At 41.5% G+C, this 21828-nt stretch overlaps 2 protein-coding genes across 7 annotated transcripts in view; one reads left to right on the top strand and one right to left on the bottom strand.

Annotated features, from left to right (window-relative positions):
• Positions 1-21828, top strand: part of APOH (apolipoprotein H) — a 351268-nt gene that overhangs the window by 261438 nt on the left and 68002 nt on the right. The window lies entirely within an intron of this gene.
• The window catches only part of PRKCA (protein kinase C alpha), a 187017-nt gene that overhangs the window by 156820 nt on the left and 8369 nt on the right, over positions 1-21828 (bottom strand). For all 6 annotated transcript variants that reach the window (XR_014544416.1, XR_014544417.1, XR_014544418.1 and 3 more), the window contains exon 2: positions 21132-21163. Coding sequence is in view for 2 of the 6 variants with exons in the window: in XM_083598717.1 (XP_083454843.1) it covers positions 21132-21163 (32 nt within the window). In the remaining 4 variants the exon portion in view is untranslated. The remainder of the gene's footprint in view (positions 1-21131; positions 21164-21828) is intronic.

Raw genomic sequence — 21828 nt, 5'->3', positions numbered from 1 at the left:
GAAATGCTGTAGGCCTCCCCCCCCCCCCAAGGAAGGGAGGAAAGACTTTTGACTTGTTCTGTGAACTGCATGCAGGTCAGCACAAGCAACGCAACACGACTGCTTAGGAAGTTCTTCCGGCTGCTAAGTGCCTTTGGAGAGCAGAACAAGACTAAAACTTCCCGACACCATTCGTCTGTCTGGCAGATTAGTAGTTTGTACAACTGTGTGTGTGTTTTTTAACGAATCGCTGCAAAGGCACTAGGGAAAAGAAGGATTAATACTGCTTCATTATAATTAGCTAACTTTTTTATGCTAAGAAGATTGTGACAATGTAGGTCAGAGAAAGTGAGGAAATGACACTGAGTGCAAACACCCTGAATTATCTGCCCTACGACGGGGTTAGGATGACCTGATGCAGTTAAGACAAGGCTGTAGATCTTTTGGCAGCTGAACTTAACTAGGGTTGGGTGCTGGGTGTGCTAAAGTGGTCGGGTTACCTGGGAGTCATACCGGATATCTCAAAGGATGCAAGCTAGAAGTGAAGTTTTCATTGCTTCCTTATTAAAGCACAAGTACAAATATAGTTCCTTAATTTTGTTCAGTCATGGACACGGGTGGCGCTGTGGGTTAAACCACAGAGCCTAGGACTTGCCGATCAGAAGGTCAGCAGTTCAAATAAGCTCCCGTTGCTCGGTCCCAGTTCCTGCCAACCTAGCAGTTCGAAAGCACGTTAAAGTGCAAGTAGATCAATAGGTACCACTCCGGCGGGAAGGTAAACGGCGTTTCCGTGTGCTGCTCTGGTTCACCAGAAGCGGCTTAGTCATGCTAGCCACATGACCCGGAAGCTGTACACCGGCTCCCTCGGACAATAAAGCGAGATGAGCGCCGCAACCCCAGAGTCAGCCACGACTGGACCTAATGATCGGGGGTGCCTTTACCTTTACCTTTTTACAAATAAAGTTCCTTAATATTGTTCAGTCAAGGTTCCTCATAAGTGAAGGAATTCTGCACCCAATTATGAATATGGGAACACTGCCACCAGAAATAGGAGCATTGACGTCTCTCAGTGATGTTTGATCTGACCTCCCTGTGCTATTTCCCCACATTTTGCCACCAGCAGCTGCCAATGACCAGGAGCAGAGAAGAGACGCAGGTCAAATCTAATGGGATGCCATAGGGAGTGGGTGGGGAACTCAATAAGTGATTACCTCCTGTCTGGGCACCATACCTCCCTGAGGTAGAAGGAACCTTAAAATGAATTTAGGAGCCTGCAACACTGTGTTTTCTAGTGAAATTAAATGTCTAAGCTGCCAATTACACAAGCAGAACTTAAACCTATTATTGAGACTGAGAGAATAGTTTGCCAAAGTAAATTCACAAGCCCTCCTCCATGTGCTACACAACTATAAATATTGCACATATCATCTTGCACTTAAAATAGACATAGACTAACAAGGTTCCCCTTAAACATGTGTGGCTTGTTCAACACAGAAAAGTTGAATGAAGAGCTACTTCACTATCTCCCCCTCAACAACCAAAAAGAACAAAAGTGAACAAGGGTCCTACTATCCTCTTATCGAACCACACAATGGTGAAAAGCCAGCGAACATTTCCAGAACAGATCTTTGCCGTCAAAGTATTGCAAATGGGCAGAACAGGAAAAAAATCAACATTAACTTCAGCCAATTGGATAGATGCAGTACATTTTAAAAGGTCACTATAAGGCCAAGATGTCTCCAGAAACACTCCCATGACCTTGTAGCAAATGTCCCTGTCCTAGCAACATCTGTTAGGAATAGGAGAGTGTTCTAAGAAAACTGCAACATGTGAAAAATACCTTTCAGAAACTTTAGGGGAATATTTAGCAGAACAGATTAAGAACTAGGAACTTATTAGACATGTATGGAGTGCTTGTAGCTTCTACTACTAACAGGTTACTAGGAATATAAAGAACAACAGTATTAGGCAGTCATAAGATTACAGCATACATGCAGAAATATGTAATTTTCAATTTAAAAAAAAATTAACGGGAGGAACAAAAAAGAAGTATTACCAAATTTAGATTAAGACAAATCAGCTCTTTAATCAAGCCAAGGCATGCGTACATTGTTACACAGGTAATAAGTTACACTTCTAAATGAAGACGTAATTGCTCTGTGCCAGGATGAAACTGGTAGTATCAACAGTCTCCGGTTAATTGCTTGTGAATGGCAGTAATAATATGCATTTTCACAATCCCCTGCCACATATTTTATAGAATATAAAATATGAACCAAAGGAGAAATCACATCATTTATAAGCCTCCTTAAGAAATAATGGAAATGTCTTAGAAAAATAGGCAATTTGCATACCATCCAAAAAAAAGTACACAGAATAACGGAGCTACTCCTCTGTGTATGATACATTTTAAGCAAATAATTTGTTGCTAACACAACTGAACAGAAACAACCTATAATCCTAAGAACCTCTTATCTGCTTGAGGTGAATTCGCTTTGACAGTGTATACACTATGCCATTTAAACTACATTCAACCAAGGCATGCAAACTCGGAGGAGACCTAATCTTAGCATCATAGGGTGATCCATCTGGAGAAGCACCGTTATTACCGTATTTTTCGCTCCATAGGACGCACCGGCCCATAGGACGCATCAAGTTTTTTGGGGGAGAAATAAAGGGGGAAAAAATTATTTCCCCCCCCAGGCGCTTGTGGTGCCGGCAGCGGGGAGAAGCGCTCTTCTCCCCGCTGCCCGCCTTCAGACCAGGTCCGGGGACAGCGGGGAGACGCGCTGCGCCTCCCCACTGTCCCCGGAGCTTGCGGGGCTGGCGGCGGGGTCTCCCCTCTCACTCTGCAGGCTTCAGCGAAAGCCTGCATTCGCCCTATAGGACGCACACACATTTCCCCTTCATTTTTGGAGGGGAAAAAGTGCGTCCTATAGAGCGAAAAATACGGTAGTTGTGATCACTATTATTAGTTGTGGGTGGAAGCCCTACAAATATACACAGGCCACTGACCTCCACAATAACGTGAACAATGATTTGGCTAGTATACCATGGAAGTGGAAAGCCCTCCCATCAGATGTCAAAGAAATAAACAACTATCTGGCGTTTAGAAGACATTTGAAGGCAGCCCTGTTTAGGGAAGTTTTTAATGACTGATGTGTTAATGTATTTTTAATCTTTTTTGGAAGCCGCCCAGAGTGGCTGGGGAAACCCAGCCAGATGGGCGGGGTATAAATAATAAATTATTAAATTATATTATTATTGTATATGCCACAGGGACAGTGCAAACTGCTCAGGCCCAGATACTGACAAAGCGGGAGGCAGATAAGCCTTTGCCCCTTTGTGCTTTGGAACAAGATTGGGAAACCTCAGGCTTTGGAGTCAAATGCAGTCCTCTGGGCCTCTCTGTCTGGCCTTGGAATTCTCTGCAGGCCCAGAATGAACACATGAACACACACAAACACACACACACACACAGGCCTTGCTCCAGAACTTCCATGAATGTTTTTCTCTGACTGGAATATGTCCTTGAATTCGGATAATGACTTTTCCTTACCTGAATAGAAGATAAGTAAGGTGTGTGAGTGCAGAAATGAGCCTACTGTACAAATATAAACCACTGCTTCATCCACCATTTTCTCTGGTCTCACCCACCACTGGCATGACCTAATTACCCCAGGCTGGTCATGGAGCCAAAGTAGACATCAAGGTTAATAAAGTCACAGTGAAAATATCATACAACTAGTTGTTGTCTCTCCCCTTGGGTCATCAAGATAATAGATGCAAAGCCTGTACACCATTTGGTTAGCCTGCATTTACCTAGCTGTATGCTCTTCTTGTCAAACTAGGTTGTAAGAATTATGAGTTTCATATATGCTGGCACATTCTCTACCATATCTGAAAGTAGCAACTCTTTAAAGTTCTGTGAGTGAAGGAGAAAACGCCAAAATCCCTTTCAGATGACTAAACAATTCCTGACTTCTGTGGTTTTGAGTCAGATGTGATATACTGTCACTGGTTCTACCTTAAATGGTTCCTGTTATATTAAACAGATAAATGTCAATGCATATTGAAACAGCAGTGTGATTCACACTGTATGAAATATTTCCATTGTAAAGTGACATGATTCCACCCACTTTATAACGTGAGGAAAGGGAAAATAGGCACAATGGACCAGAGGAAGAAGAGGAGGAGAAAGAAAACTAAGGTCCTGTTCCACAAGAAAGGATAGCTCTAGACAAACATGCAGCTTATCCTTCCATGTGTCACACCAGTGAAACAGCTATGAAAAATGTATGAGTGTTGCCTGTTGCATCTAAAATACATGAGATTACATTTCTCGCTCAATGGGAACCCCACAAACTTAATTACTGAAATAAATACTTGATTGAAAGCAGTACACATACTTAAGCATTGGCTGGAATCCTGCATTAACCAGACAATTAGCTTTCATTCATAATAAATGAGATATACTGTATCAGGATAAGAACGTGAGAGATGTTCTGGTTATATATGGGAAACAGATGGCCCAGTGAATAACCCTGAGACTTGGAACATACCGATTTCTCTCCCACTATATCACTGACAGCATCTGACGCTGGGGCAAGAGACATCACTTGCTGTAATAGCAAAACAACGGGCTGTATGTAGCTGCGTCACTCCACTGACGGAAGGTTTCTGGATCCAGCGGAGGTTTCCATCTGTTTAGCTGGTCCTCAGTTCCAACGGGCATGTTTACTACAGTAGTAGAGTCAAGAATTGGGCATGGTGCAATGGATCATCACAAGAAATAGAAAAGACTTCACTTAGCTTGGAATAAGTTAAGCAAGTGATCTCAAACAATTTTTTTATTATTAACTATCATCTTATCTATCTATCTATCTATCTATCTATATTCACAGATATCATACTAATATTGCACATTTTGGGATGCCCCCATGACTATGCTGAGTCAATGTGCATTGAAGGAGCACTGATTGAGTGATCAAGCTGGTTGCCTAGGAGGGCAACCATGATAATAATTAATAATAATAATAATAATTTATTACTTATACCCCACCAATCTGGCTGGGTTTCCCCAGCCACTCTGGGCAGCTTCCAACAGGAGATTAAAAACACATTAAAAAATCAGTCATTAAAAACTTCCTTAAACAGGGCTGCATTCAGATGTTTTCTAAATGTCAAATAGTTGTTTATTTCTTTGACATCTGACTGGATGGCGTTCCATAGGGTGGGCGCCACTACCGAGAAGTGCCCTCTGCCTGGTTCCCTGTAACTTCGCTTCTCGCAGTGAACGAACTGCCAGAAGGCCCTTGGAGCTGGACCTCAGTGTCCGGGCAGAACGATGGGGGTGAGAACACTCCTTCAGGAATACTGGGCCAAGGCCATTTAGGGCTTTAAAGGTCAGCACCAACACTTTGAATTGTGCTCAGAAACGTACTGGTAATGGAAACCAAGCCTTACGAGGAAAAATTGAAGGAGCTGGGTGTGTTTAGTCTGGAAAAGAAGAGACTGATGATAGCTATCTTCAAATAACTCAAGGGTTGTCACACGGAAGAGGGAACAAGCTTGTTTTCTCCTGCTCTGGAGGGTAGGACTCGAATCAGTGGCTTCAAGTTACAAAAAAGGAGATTCCGACTAAACATCAGGAAAAAAACCTTCTTGACAGAAAGAGCTTTTCTGACAGTGGAACGGTCTCCCTGGGGAGGTTGTGGACTCTCCTTCCTTGGAGGTTTTTAAGCAGAGGTTGGATAGCCACATGCCACGGATACTTTAGCTGAGATTCCTGCATTGCAGGGAGTTGGACTAGATGACCCTTGTGGGTCCCTTCCTCCAACTCTACAATTCGATGATTCTATGAGATGTTCTGTGCAAGGAGGTGGTCCCTAATTTTCTTCTATGAGGTGGAATGCCTTCCACACTATGCACATTCCTCCTACACTGAAGAGTGTGTGAAATCTCCAGCCCACATGTGGCTATTTGCATTGCCATAGAGTTGTTGGTATTAGCCATTGTATTAACTTTGAAATAATTAAGCTGGAGTTAATAAACTAGACCTTCCCCACTCCACAAATGATAACAGATCCAACAAGCAAAATCAAATAGATTGCATACAGGTTTTAATTTTTTAAAAAAAAATGAATTATGGAAACACCTTCAGGGTAGAATTCTCCATAACTTTTAGTGGTCATGTACACATGAAACATTATTCCTTGAAGGCCAAAGAATGTGCCATATGTTTCCATTTACAGTAGTACTATAAATCATGCAGAAAAACATATCGTAAACATCTACTGCATCACAAATTGAACGGCAACAACATCAGATGTGATTTTTCCATGATGTAAATACAAAAAATGTCTCCAAAAGGAATAACTTTCTTGAAACTTTCAGAAAAGTGCTATCTACTCTGTTTTTAAAGTCCTGGTGATTTTAAAATCCAGGTAAAATGTAGAAGTGAAACAACATAATAGATGCCCTATTCCCTTTTTGCAGTACAGTGGAACCTCGGGTTGCGAACGTGATCCGTGCGGGAGGCACATTCGCAACCCGCAGCATTCACAACTCGCACGTGCAGGTCGCGATTCGGTGCTTCTGCGAATGCGCGAGCGCCGAAACCCGGAAGTAACCCATTCCGGCACTTCTGGGTTTGGCGCGGTGCACAACCCGAAAGAGCGTATGAAGCATCTGTAACCTGAGGTACCACTGTATTTAATTTAGTTCATGCTGCAAGCCAATATACACTTACTCAGAAGTAATATCCACTGAATTCAGCTGCACTTACTACCAAGCAAATATGTATAGCAATGTGCTGGAAATCTCAAAGATTACTTACAATTCTTTCAAATTATTCTGCTGTCTGCACAAATTATTTACCAGAACAGTTTTTCATGGTTGTCTTGAAAAGAAGAACAATCCAATCAAATTTGGGGGGGGGGGGAACACCAGACAGTTTCCATATTGCCTCTTTGACCTAAAAATGCTGTCTTAAAAATACAGCTGTAGTGGTCATTTTAACATTCCAACCAAGTACTTACATGATTTTGTAACTGAGTTAAGCTATCCTATTTTCAGTATGCTTGCATGTTTAATAAAGACAATTCCATTTCTGGTATCTGGAAGAACGAACTATGAATCCACAGATGTTCACTGCCTTAGCCTTTGCTCATAACCTTTCAGCTAAAAATAACTACTTAACACAAAGTTAGTGGATGCTATTTTTCTGCAAGTACAATATTTGAGTGAATCACAAATAAAATGTTTAGCAAGAATTCATATCCAAAATCTTTCTCGTTCAGAAATGAGATGTAAAGTTCTTTGTTCAACTGAGTACAAACTGGCTGCACTGCATTGGTGACAATGTAGTACCTATGACTTAAAAAACAACAACACCTATTCACAGAAAGCTTATATCAAAGGAGTCTGGTGACTCCAAGCTTGAGCATATAATGTCCTGGGCAGAAGGCCCTAGTCATATGCAATTTAATTTCAAAACATCGTGGCAAAAGGGCTTCTAGTACCCCAAATTGCCATCACTTTCTGAAACGCCCTCATTGATCTTGCCTGAAACTGAGGTACTGAGAGAGCTGAAGAACTAAGGCAGTCAATCTGTGTTGCTTGCATGCCCATGGTGTAACCCAGGTAACCCAAAAGTGTCACAAAAGCTTTTCATACATTGTACAGAGAGGTGAAAGACTTCTGGATTCAACTTTTCTACATTCTGTTGCCCTGTGGATGTAAACCTCTGAAGTTCCCAAATGAACAAACAAACAAACAAACAAACAATGCAATTCTTCCCCAAGTGATGATGTACTGAGGACCTGTCACTAGTAGGCGAGTTACTGATTTCTACTGTCTATGTTTGAAAGCAGAACACACACAAGTGTGTGTACGTGTACATACACTCAGAGTTAAAAGAACCAAAAAAGGTGCATAGTAAAATTAGAAGTAAATTAATTTTGCCCTTCTGAAAATCGTTCCCATTAGCTAGAAAACTGTAAACAGCTTCTTCAAACACACAGGAGCTTAGCCAGGACTAGGAGTTTTCTGTACCAGCTTCTGAAATAATGTTGACTAATTTTGATGGCCTTTTCAACACAGCTGAAATAGAAAAAAATGCACCTGGATGCATATATTCAGAAATTAATTGATTGAGTGTTTTCCAGTTTGGCAACTGAATAAACTACTGTACTCTGTAGACTAAGAGTACCAAACTCAGCCCTCTAATACATTTTTAAAGTAGCATGGTTATTAATCTTCAAATATCTTCAAGAAGATTGTAAGTGGCTACCAGAATCAGGAAGTTACAAGATTGTCTCCGACTAAATAACTGTGAATGCAGAATAGTTCCCACAACAGTAATGAAAACTGCACTCTCTCTATCCCTGCACAACCCTAAAATCTGCTTCAGGAGATTGGAGGCAGTTCCACTGAGTCCGCAGAAGTCATTCCATGCACACAATGATTTAGCTGCATACAACCCAGAATGTTTATTGAGCCACCCATAAAGTTGCAAAGGATACGTAAAAGGCAACTTTGTTAAATGCCCTCCCAGCAGATGTCAAGGCAATAAACAACTATTTTACTTTTAAAAGACAACTGAAGGCGGCCCTGTTTAGGGAAGTTTTTAATGTCTGGTGCTGTATTGTTTTTAATATTCGGTTGGAAGCTGCCCAGAGTGGCTGGGGAAACCAAAGTATAAATAATTTTTATTTTTATTATTATTATTATTAACATCTTGGATAACTTACAACATAGTTAATGCAGAGGTTTGAAGCATGGGCTGCAACCTGTTTCTTATAAAGATGATCCAAAATGTTTTACAAAGTTGCCTGTAACATGCACAGTTGATTTAGAACTTGGGGGGAGGGGGGGAAGAGATTGTTCAAAGCCCTGTTAAAAATGAAAGCTTTGCCCCAGTTAAAACGTTAGGTAAATCATATTCTTCCCCAAAAACTTTGGGGGGGAGGGAATGTGGCATTTTACTGAGGTGTCTCAATATGGTGTTTGCTTTCTAAATGCAGCTATTTCCTTGTCTTAAATTCACCCACATGCTAGTACAAATAGCACAGTGTCGTTTAATTTTGGTTTCTGAATCAACACGCATAGTAATTGCCTTAACTTCTATACGTACAAAAGGGCTCCTGTTTCTGCAGCTTCTGAAAATAGTGACTATTACCATGTGTCTATGTTAAACACATCTAAGTGAACTTCATTCTGATGGGTGAGCTGCACCTGAAGATTAGGATATAGCACATCTCTTGCTGGTAGTGCTAAACCTCTCAACAACTTGTACCAAAATAATACCACTGATTATTATCAAGTTCTCCTAGCTTTCTGACAGCTTTAATGTAGGTAGGAAGCTCTCCCTTATTGTGATTCCAGGTTTTCTTTTCAGAATACTTGTAGGGGTATCCACCGCCCTTTGAATGTTAGAAAAACAAACATGAATAAATCCAACTTCCTGGCTGACATAATCCAGCAAGTTTTCCCAAACAGAACTAGGGTTTGAAACTTCCCTCTACATACCGGTAGTCCAGCTTCCTTAATTAAATAGAAGGAAAAAGGGAGAGGCTAATATTTATGGGTTATGCAGTTGGCAGCATCTGGAACTTCCTGTGAAAAGCTGTATATTAGAAACACATTAGACTGACTTTGGTGCCTTGCTGAATTTCTTCAAGATGAGGCTACCTAATTTGTTCTATTTCTACATATGCCCCTTTATTTTAAAACCGGACGTTTAAAATGGGAGTTACTAATGTTAAATAAGAAGAGTGACCATGAATGAGGTATCTATTATAAAAAGGGGGGGGGGGATCCAGGTTAGTGCTCCAAGTTAGGTCTAGCAATCTTGTTAAAGTCCCACAAAAATATACTGGATGTAACATCATGGAAGAGCATTGTGGGAAATTAAAATATCAAGTTATATAGCCCTAAGTGGTTCTATACACCACTTCCAAGTTATTATTGTTATTATTATTCAGTTTATATATTGCCCTTTATGAAAAGAAATCAGGGTGGCGAGCTACATTAGAAACACATTAGAAAACGTAAGTTGAGAAACTTATACCATTTGGTGAAAGTGAGAGGTTGAAATGAATTTAAGCAGAGGTGGTGGAAGAAAAGCCTTGCACACAGATCAGTTTGCACAGCAATCCACAGAACGAAGTATTGTTAATAGCAAATGATTTTCGTTATGCTTGACACAAAGATGTATTTATGATAAAGTGTTTTTCATAATTGAGCAATGTGCCCGTCATTCTCAAGCGAACCTTAAGGAAGCGAGCGGATTTAGGCCTTTTATTGGCAATGCAATTCCTGCTTGGCTGAGGGCAAAGGAAAGGCAGATACAATCAAGGAATAAAACATTCAAAATTAATAAGTAACATCATTTCTCATTAAGCATGAAGCAGAGAAGGGAACATTAAGTTATGGCTGCAGCAATATCTTTTGTGTACCCATTAAGTGAGTTAGGAAAGAATTCCCTAAACTATTAAAGTGCATAATATGCACTGTTATCTGACGAAAAAGGCACCAAAATATTCTTAACAATTGTGTTCCTTCGTTGGACACAAAGAAACAAAGAGATCCCAAATCTCTTTAAATGGAGTTACCCTTTGGTAGACTGTAGCCTTGCTGACTAATCTGAAATAGGAAAAGCTCAGAAAACCAGTCCCTGGCTAGGTCTTGTTGGATATGCTGTTCCCTGAGCTACAAACTGCTTCTGTTAGTTCTAGTTCCTAAATCAAAGTTGCCACATGAAGGCCACTTCAAAACTGTTCTCTGCAGAAACTTTCTGCATGGCAATCAAATTGTGTGAAGACAAATTCAGCGACCTTCTCTACACAAATTCCACAAAGTGAAATAAAAATAAAATGTTTGTGGCACAGTAGAAACTCTCTTAGTCCACTGAGGAGCTGCTGCACACAGTGGCGGAGGAAGAGGAATGCGGGGGGAGCGCACCGCAGTGCGATCCCGGTGGGGTGCCATCGCAGCTGCCCCACCCGCCCGCACTTGGCGCCACGCCCCCGCAGGCGGCACGCCACGCCCCCAGGATGTGCACCAGCCCCGCCCCGCCTGCTCTCCACACACACACACCCCCGGTGCTGGAGCATGAAGTTCGGCCTCTGGTTGCACCTGACTGAAATGCTACATGGAGCAATTTGAAATGGTCTCTATAACGTTCTCAAAAGATCTCACATTCCAAATATAGCAAAACAAAAATATATAGTGCTTGCTACTAGAACTGCAACAGGACTAGACAGAGAGACACTCAACTTTCAGGATGGGTGCCAACCATGGAGAGCTCCTTCTCTGTATTGAACCCACAGCTACAGAAGTCCCTCCCACTGAGCCCATGACAAATCTTTATGCTGCAGACTTTTTGAAAGGCTCTGAAGACTTCTTTTTCAATGGGACTTCCAGCTATGAAGCTTGTTAGCTAGGAGATGGTCTTGCTCAATTACATTCTCTCTGGTTGTGTATTCTGTGTCTTGTACCTTAAATGCTGCTGTGCAGTATGCTCATGTTTTGCATTCTGTACTGTTTTTTGTCTTTTGTTTTCCTTGTTTAGGCAGGCAGTTGCCCATAAAAGTCACCTTAAAATAATTTAAATGACTTTTTAAAACAAAACAAAACAGATTGATTTTTTTAAAAAAAAAAAAAGCTTCAAGGGATGCGTAGTTTTCACATTCTGCTTATTGCTGTTCCCAGTCGCTGCCACAGACGTGTGCTAGTGTTGTGCACATCTAGCTTCTCAACATTTGATGAAGAGTCATTGATGAACGTTTTGAGTGCATGCAGATCTATCAGTCTAGGACAAAAATGACTACTTCGCTTTGAGACTGGTGTCTACTCAAATTCTGGCTTTTTTGGCCATGGCAGTGAAGCAAAGATCAAGGCCTCCCCCAAAGCATGCGTGCACAACCATGCACACAGACTTATAGTGTGTACACAGCAAGACAACAGGGCTGCTCCCACCATACAACTCTTCCCCCAGAAAGCTGGCAAATGGAAGACGAAGAACCAAAACCACATTTAAACAAACTTTAAGTAATGTAGTTGGAGACCCTACTTGGTTATCACCAATTCTAAGCACTGAAATGTTGAGGAAAGTTTGAACACACCATAAAGCACTGTTTATGTAATAATTAATGTGGGTGAAAAATGCTTGCTCTAATGGAACCAAGGCTCCTAACAGTTATTCCATTAACACCACTATTTAGGTTACAAGCAGAGAAGCGCGTGCTATGAATGCCTCCTGGCCTCTCAATTCTCCAACGAGCTCCACTCTCCTTCCCTGAAGTAATTATAAGCTGCTCCTCAAGAAAATAATTTCTTCAAAAGGAAGAGCCAGGAGAAAGAAGGGCCAATGCTTCATAGAAAAATAGTTTGTACAGTTAATGAAAAGGAGCAAAGCACGGTGCTTATCTTCCCTTAATTTCCTTAACACGGGGAGCATTCATATTCGAGAATATATATATAGACAGACAGATTTGTCTAATTTCCAGTAATTTCCTTGTCATGCCTTCACATAATTTGTATTAGAATAAATGCCATTAATTTCATAGTCAGTGTGTTCTCCTGCTTGCTCTGCAAAATAAACTGCCAGAATGTGTGTTAATTTTAAACTTATGCTTTCAGTGCAAAAAAAACAGGGTTGGAGTCTTTCTTTCTTTTTCCGTAACAAATGAGAAACTTCAGCTTTCCAAAGAAAAAAAAAGTTTCCCCTAATAACAAATAGTCTGGGTATACATAAATGATACTAGTTTACAACAGCTGAAAGACCACCAATACAGCTACATTAAACAGAGAAATACCTGCCACAAGCATTTGTGTCCACAGCACAATAGCCCAGATCCCATGCATGAGCAACAAGAACTTCATTACACATGAGAATGGGGGCTAAGTTATCCCCCCGTTTCATCCTGCTGCATCTCAGTACATACCATTTCAGAGGGCTTCACCTATCCTCAGAAATGCCTTCCTAGGCTTGCACAAAATCCACAGCCTTTGGATACCAGCCGATGAAAATATACCCTACCCAGCGAGGAAACTGTAATATAACAGTTCCTAACACTTGCATAAAGAAAGTGAGAATTTCAAAGGACTCTTAAATACACCCTGCTCTTAAACTGAGCATTTACTGCATGGTAGAAGCAAATGTCACAAATGGAGACTATGACCAAATGAGGCCGACAGTTTCGGATGCCCAAAAGTGACAAATAAACCACAGAAAGAAAAAGAAAAAGAAGACACAAACTGCCTGATGAAAACTTGACATGCATTTATAGGTCACTCTCAAGTACCTAAGTTATTGCAAGTTAAGAGCATTTTAGATCTTGAAAGTATGACCTTATAACCGAATTATAATATCCTGTTCACAGTTTCTTTTTTTAAAGAGCAGTATGAATGTGAGGTGCTCTTAGAGTCTGTGCAGTTTTAGCTGTAGTGGTTCAAGGATATTCATATTGTAGAAACTCCTTAATTAATTGGCAGATTGGCTGGTAATAATGCAGGCATAGGCAAACTCGGCCCTCCAGATATTTTGGGACTACAATTCACATCATCCCTGACCACTGGTCCTGTTAGCTAGGGATCATGGGAGTTGCAGGCCAAAAACATTCGGAGGGCTGAGTTTGCCTATGCCTATAATAATGCAACAGAAAGTGTGCAGAGAAGGGGAAGGAGGATATTTCTGGCCAGCTACAAAGGCCCAGAGCACGCAGCCTCAGGGCTCAACCTCAGTCCCTCAGGTATCGAAACATTCACCTAAGCAAGGTTAATTATTTTTAAGAAGATTGTTACTTTTCAAGGCAGACAAAATGTAGCTTCCCTCCCCTGCCCACCCCCCCCCCCCCCGCCGCGCTTGCCTAATCAAAGAAGTCTGTTAGAAGCTTGCTTAACAATTTATGGCTTGCTCTAACATTATTCCACAAGAAACTGCACTTGTTGGAAGACAAACCTAAAGAATGTTGTAATGCCTAAAATCCGCGAACCTAGAGAAGTGTTATGGGTTGACAATTGAAATCTGCCTAAAGGAAATTTTGCTGTTAACAGACACAGCTAAAATAAAAAGTACCCTGATGATCGTACTCTGTGGGGTGCCATGTCTAACATGACCGGCCAGCCAGAAATAATCATAGCTATGTCCAAAGTAGAAGTGATTTGCCGGCAGCTCCTGAATGCCATCTTTGGCCCAACAAGGGTCTACAGCTCTGGAGGGGTAGTAAAACGGGGCTGCCGGTGTGAGGAAAAGCAGCAACAGGAAAGCTCACTGACCAGTTTTTCTCCCTGGTCCAATCCACCCTGCCTAGGACAGCAGTAGACTTGTTTAAAAGTTCCTGATGGACACAATATTAAGTTTTGCATAGCATGCCCACTATTTTGGCGGGTGTACAGATTCTCTCCCCCCCCCCTATTTTTTATTGTTAGGATTCAGTATGAATTATTAGCCGATTGTTTAATCTTAGTGTAACAGTGACTATTAATATGAGATGTTTGGGGCTTATTGGAAATGTTGTTTTTATGGCTATTTAAATTTGCTGGGCTCGCTTGTGAATTCTTAGTGAATTATCTTGAAATTGAAGTCTATCGTTACGAAGTGCTTTGCAGAGGGGAGCCTACCATAGAAAAGCAGCAGACAAGTAAACCATTGAAGAAAGCCAAGTGCGTTGGAATGGGAACGGGGGAAGGAAAGGAGCAAAACAATTAATTTGTTCAGTCCAACCTGTACTAATTGTTGGCAGCATGTCGTGTACGGCTCATGTAGTTTTAGTGGGCAAGTGTGAGCTGCAAAGTTCCCTGTTCAAACAGCCATGAACTGCAGATGGCTTTAAGCATGGTTCCCTCAATTTCTCTTTCTGTCCCAGTTCCTCCATCCCCCTCCCCCTCCGCAATACGATGATAACGACGCTGACCTCTTTTACCAGATTACCGCAAGGATTACAGAGATAATGTACCCAAAAAATGCCTTCTAGAATCCATAGTATGACAATACTTTCGTTAGAAAAACCAAACTGTCACAAAACAGGGAGCAAGTGTCTCCGAGTTCTCCAGAAATCTTCATCAGGCCTGTTTGTTACGCAAAACAGGAAGTGGGAGGGGCAGGGGGCAGAGTGTTGAAGCCATAAAATGTACTAGTATCTCTCTTAAGATAGGGAGTGGGAAGAGGGATCAGGCATAATAGATTTAGGTTTCGAGTTACACCTAGGGGCACTGGGATGAAGAAGTGCCTGATTCCCCTTTTTAAAAATATAAAACCCAGTACAGTAGTTCACTAGCTCTGTCTCCAGTCTTATACAAACTACAGAAATTATTGGTGGTAGGAAACAGCAATATATATATATATATATATATATATATATATATATGCACAAAGCAGAGATCAATCTTAGGTAGTGTACCAGGTTGGGGGGAAATATCAATGGAAACTGAATATGGCAGCTTTACCTAGTGGCTGGAGAGAATGTGCACTCCAAAAAAACGTGTGGCATTCAACTACGTATTAATCGGAATAGATCCACTGAAATTAATGACCATGACCAAGTTAGGGCCATATTAATTTTAAGCGGTCTCCTCAGAGTAAAACTTAGCTGAACACCACCCAAAGCTTTGGACTGTCTCAAGTTGTATTATGCATGACTTTGCAAGTCGGTTCTTATCTCCTACTAACACTATTTCGAATGTATCACCTCACAGTGACCTTACCAGAGCTGCAATCCAAAGTATATTTAACCAGGAAGCATTTTTAGAACTGGACAGTTAAGACACCCAAGGGGGGGGGAATCACTGTTGGAAGGCGCTTGGATTTAGGATAGTATTGAAGTAGCTGTACAGCCACCTTTTCATCTCCCCTTTTTTAAGAGTTTGAATAAGATGTTCATTAGTTATCTTCCACCTCCTGTGTTTTAAGCGTTCTTTTTCACTCACTCACCACCACCAAGCTACATCTCTTTTTTTCTTTTACGGACTAATTAAGCATCATAGCAGTATCTTCCTCTTTATCAGTTCACCTTCTGGATTGAGCTGAACGACTTGGAACTTCACTGGTGGGCCTCTGGTCCAGTAGAAGCTCCCTCTGGCAGAAGAAGGCAGACAATTCTTGCCAGTTCCCCCTTCCCTTGCAGCCTTCCTCCACTGCCACTATTCTAGAGGGTCTCCCAACACAACTTGTCAGGGAGAATGAGGGGGCTGCAGGGCAAAAAACGCTTCCCCCTTCAGCTAGCAGCATCCTATCAGCAGAATTCCACTCACTGAAATTTAACAAAATTTCTTATTAAAAAAATCTTTTATTGTTCTGAATATAAGCCAAGTACAATATTCTGATAAACAAAAACCTATTAAAATATTGTAACATGCCACTCCTATGTCTGAGCAGTGTGAGATTCCAGGGGTCCCAGGCACTCGCCCAGGGTCTTTTGGAAATGAGGCACAGTGGAAAGTGTGGTGTCTTTATGATATACGGTTTATTTACACAGATATACAACCTGAGCCTACGATGGAGGGGCTCACAACATTAACACTCCAAGTGGGTCTTGCTGCTCCCATAGCTGCAGCCATGGATTCAAACAGAAATCAACCCTTGTACTCTGGCCTTCTCCCCAGCCACTTTTACCAGACTGAAACCTTTCCCCTCCATCCCACTCAGCCCGAAACACTCTACCTCAAACTCTGCCTTTGCGTTCTAACTAACTCAGATCTGGAGGAGGGGCCCCACCCACTTGCAGTCTGGCACAGAGCCTTTGCTTTCTTAATGACTTTCTTAATGACTCATCACCTTCCATTTGTTCTCCTAACAGCCTACACCCCAGGCAATTTCCTGGTCAGGAAACTGGCCTGGCTTATATTTTAACATTTACTGGATGCAAGAATTTAGGGGAGTCTAGTACCCACAACGCGGGTGGCGCTGTGGGTTAAACCACTGGGCCTAGGGCTTGCTGATCAGAAGGTCGGCGGTTCGAATCCCCGAAACGGGGTGAGCTCCCGTTGCTCAGGCCCTGCTCCTGCCAACCTAGCAGTTCGAAAGCACATCAAAGTGCAAGTAGATAAATAGGTACCGCTCCGGCGGGAAGGTAAACGGCGTTTCCATGCGCTGCTCTGGTTCGCCAGAAGCGGCTTAGTCATGCTGGCCACATGACCCAGAAGCTGTACGCCGGCTCCCTCGGCCAATAAAGCGAGATGAGTGCCGCAACCCCAGAGTCAGTCAGGACTGGACCTAATGGTCAGGGGTCCCTTTACCTTTACTAGTACCCACAAACTCATAACACTATTATACTATTTAGTCAGTAACACAAAGACACAGCCATCCATATCCCCTCATTTCAAAATTCTATCCAGTCACTTGTACAACAAATACAGGTGACCCACAACTAGACAGCTTATAACTGAATATTCTAGCTGCCTAAAATAGCTACTTCATTGACCAGCGGCTGTCATCAAGTCTTCATGAATATTCCACGCTACTATCAGTCATGGACAATGACAGAAATCGAGGCACGTGCATTGTAAACTACTGCATCTTTAAATGGTCATTTGCACACTCCTAAATATGTCAATGTTAACAGCAAAGTTAACACATACAAAAGCAACCTATCTTTCTGAAATTAAACACCTGAAGAATGAACATAGCTGTCAACGTTTCCCTTTTTTAAGGGAAATTCCCTTATTCCGAATAGGATTCATCGCAAGAAAAGGGAAAAGTTGACAGCTATGAGAATGAACTTAATGGCTAGCAGTTTTATATTTCAGTTTTATGATACAACCACAACTCAGCAGATTGTCAGCACAAGCCAACCCTGTAATTAACGCAAGAGTTTTCCTCCATTACAGACTCAAATTCAAAATTTTAATTGAGGATGTTCAAGAAAAATAGATGGGTGTGTTGTTGTTTTTAAGACCAATACAGTAGTACCTCGGGTTACATACGCTTCAGGTTACACACTCCACTAACCCAGAAATAGTGCTTCAGGTTAAGAACTTTGCTTCAGGATAAGAACAGAAATCGGGCTCCGGCGGCACGGCAGCAGCAGGAAGCCCCATTAGCTAAAGTGGTGCTTCAGGTTAAGAACAGTTTCAGGTTAAGAACGGACCTCCAGAACGAATTAAGCACTTAACCTGAGGTACCACTGTACAAAGGTGGAATCCTTGGTCATTTCTGGGCAGGGCAGAACACCACAACTCAACCATAAAGCCATATAAAGGCTGGCCTTCTGTAACCCATTAATCTCCAGGTATTGTTGGGCTCCAGCCAGCATGGCCAATGGTCAGGGGTGACAAGAAGTTGCAGCCTGAAATACCTGGAGGGCACCAAGTTCTGGAAGGCCACCATAGCCCATTTTGAGAAGAGTCCATATAGCAGCATAAATCCCCTTCAGCGAAACCAGTATCAAGACAGGAGGAAACTATGTAATTTTTAAAACCATAGCTCCTGCTTGCTTTTCACTCTAGATTCTTGCATCCCTTGAGTTTCCTATAGGTGTGTCTGTAAAAGGTAAGGCAGCTTCAAGCACACAGACTCTGGTCTTGTGGTCGCCATGCTTTGACGGGAGGTTGGAGGCCATGTATTCAGGGGTGTAGGAAGAGGGGGCGGGGGGCGGTCCGCCCTGGGTGCCATCATGGAGGGGGGTGACAAATTATCAATGAACAATTACTGCCCTACTAGGGCAGTTCATAAAAAACTTTTTTAAAAAAATGCCTGCTCCAAAGGTCTTATCTTACTACACTAGGGATTATATAGCTATATCTGAAATTTCATGCATATCAGTTAATATCTTGACCCTCCTCCATGAACATAACTGTTTATTTGGCCGTTTTCATATGTCGTGAAGGCTGAAATTTCAATTCAGTGGAGCCAAAACACAATCCATCCTGTAGATTTAAGTATCTGTCCACAGTCGCCTACTTGTTATCAGGGGCCCAGAATCCACATTCCTTTGTAAGAAAATATGAAATAAGGTTAAACCATTTTTGCAGGCGAAAAGTAAATAAATCAATTGGGGGGGGGGGTGACAAGAAATTTTCCACACTGGGTACCACCTGACCTTCCTACGCCTCTGCATGTATTCACATTTTAGTATCCCTGGAAAAACTAAAGAACACCAGGTGAGAAGATGTGGCTTTCAGTATGTTCTCATTACAGGGCATTGTGAGGGGTAGAAGCTTAATCTTTGCAAATTTTGGGCTAGTACAGTAGTACCTCCGGTTAAGAACTTAATTCATTCTGGAGGTCTGTTCTTAACCTCAAACTGTTCTTAACCTGAAGCACCACTTTACCTAATGGGGCCTCCCTCTGCCGCCGCGCCGCCGGAACACAATTTCTGTTCTCATCCTGAAGCAAAGTTCTTAACCCGAGGTAATATTTCTGGGTTAGCGGAGTCTGTAACCTGAAGCATATGTAACCTGAAGTGTATGTAACCCGAGGTACCACTGTATATAGAAAATACTACACAGCACTGATACAGTTGTTCAAGGAATTCCAAGTACTTCACATATATTATCTCTAAAGTATTCTTCGTCCCTCTCCTGGAAACAGGTACAGGGGAGGTGAGAGTGAAAAACAGTTTGCTGGGTTAGGTCACCCAGTGGATACATGGCTGAGGTACAATGTGGACTAGAGTTGTCCCAGCGCATACTCTCAGCCACCACACCATGCCTGCTTTTGAAACTTTAACATAGGGAGAAGTGCGCTTTTTGCCTTTTGTAGCCAATGTGCTAATTCCCCCTTTAGCATCTTCCTCAAATAAAAATTCCTGGCTCACTGTACAAAAATCTTAGTCACCACAACACACTTAACTCATGTGTATCTCCCAGCCATGCTAGCAAAACATGCCTATACAGCAAGGCAAACAGCATGTTTTTACATGGGTAGAATGTGTCCTTTTATTTAAAATGTATCTCTGGGTTATTTGTGGGGCATAGGAATTCATTCATATATATTTTTTCAAAATATAGTCCGCCGCCCCCCCCCCCAAGGTCTGAGGGACAGTGGACCAGCCCCCTGCTGAAAAAGTTTGCTGACCCCTGCTTTACGGTGTATAAGCAGATCAAAAGACAACAGGTTTTTGGGTGGGTTTTAACCTGCAAGTGTCACATCAACTCCAAAATTCACCAGCTGCCACTGTCAGCTGCCCTAAAATCTATGAAATCATCAGACCAAATGCTATTCTCACTTAATCAAACCTGTCTCCATGGTAGGAAAACGTAACATATACAATTAGCAAACAAGAACGCTGATGAGTTATGACGAGGGAGGTTGCTGAAGTGAGAAATATATTGATAACCTGAAATGGTGAATAACCTACAGACTTTAGAAAATCAGGCTATGGACCTAAGAATATGAGGAAAGGGCAAATTTCAGTTGTAGGTTTTTCCATGCAGACGTTCCCAGTTTAATCCTGGGCATAGCCAATCAAAAGAATATCTGGGAGCAGTGCATCTCTTTTGAGTAATTGGAGAGCTGTTGTCTCAACAACTTAGTTTAATTTCACATAAGACAGCTTTGAAGGTTTCGTGTTCTGTACATATCCTACAGTTTAGTGAAAATAAGCACTGAACAAAAATACAGCCATATTATGGCCAATAAGGCAATCCATGTAAATAAAGTTACTTCCTGTCCCAAGATTTTAACAATGAACAATTGACATTGAATTGAAGTTCATTCACAATAAAAATGTTTACTGTATTTTACTCCATTCAGTTGAATAAACAGATTAAAATAAAGACCAAAGGTCCACCTAAATGTATTCATGAAACCCATGTAAATTACTAAGGGAGAGAAAAGATGGATTAGAGCATTAAAGGGAGCCCAATGGAGAGCGAATCCACTATTCAGAACACCCACACAGAGACAGCAGCTCCCGACAAGAAAAATGTTCTCTACAAAAATAAACCACAAAGATTCTTTTCATGAAAAATTAAAGAGTGCTCTATATGCAGATTACATGACATTTAATTTTAGGAAACTCTGCTGAAATGAAACTCTTCTGTGCATGATTCACAGTTCATGAGATAATAAATGATTAAATAATACACATCCTTTTAGATAATTTAATACTTTTCTTTCTTTCTAGCATAATTAATTCCTTCTTGAGGTATATTTCACCTAGATTTCATGATTAAAGCAGAAATGGAAGCCATTATTACTTACTTACCTTGACACTGAAATCCTTGTTTGCCAAACCCCCTAGGCAAGGAAAAAGAGAAAGACAAAGTTAGCTTTTTTGTTGTCGTCGTAATATGCAACAGCAATATTATTTCCTGTCAAAGGAATAAGTTTTCTTAACTTCTGCTTATGGAGTTAAGTCCCACTGAGTTTAATAGCGCTTACTTACGAGTAGACCTGTACAGGGTTCTGCTCTCAGCCTCTTTACACTCAACCAAAAAAAAATTCTGAACAATTAACTTGCAAAGATTACCTACTGATACAATTTATGCATTATATTCACAATGTAAGGGTTCATATCATAAATACTATTATGGCTCTTGATGGATGCAGCCCACAACTTTGTATGCAGCAACACTAATAAAGGAATAAATTGTCTTGGCTTGTTTTACTGTCCAAAATATACTTGCGATGCAGGAGAATATCAGGTGGGGTGTGTGTGATAAACTGGCAAGTGAGATACATTTGTTAGTAAGTGGGCCAAAACACCTAATCTCCCAGGATTTGTTGGATTCAGCGAGAATACTAGAGCTGCAAGATTCTAGTTATTGACCTTCTCAAAACTGTCTGGATGGCCTTGATATTCCCCCTACCCCCTTTGTTGTGGTTACTGCCTTTTCTTCTTTTAAGAGAACTAAGTGAAAAACTAACACATACACACTCACAAAAAGATAGCTTGGCCTTAT

This window comes from Podarcis filfolensis (genome assembly GCF_964270895.1).
Source record: "Podarcis filfolensis genome assembly, chromosome: 2".
NCBI classification, from domain to species: domain Eukaryota; kingdom Metazoa; phylum Chordata; class Lepidosauria; order Squamata; family Lacertidae; genus Podarcis; species Podarcis filfolensis.
Note: the sequence above shows the minus strand (reverse complement) of the source record. Positions and strands in the feature narration are given on the sequence as shown.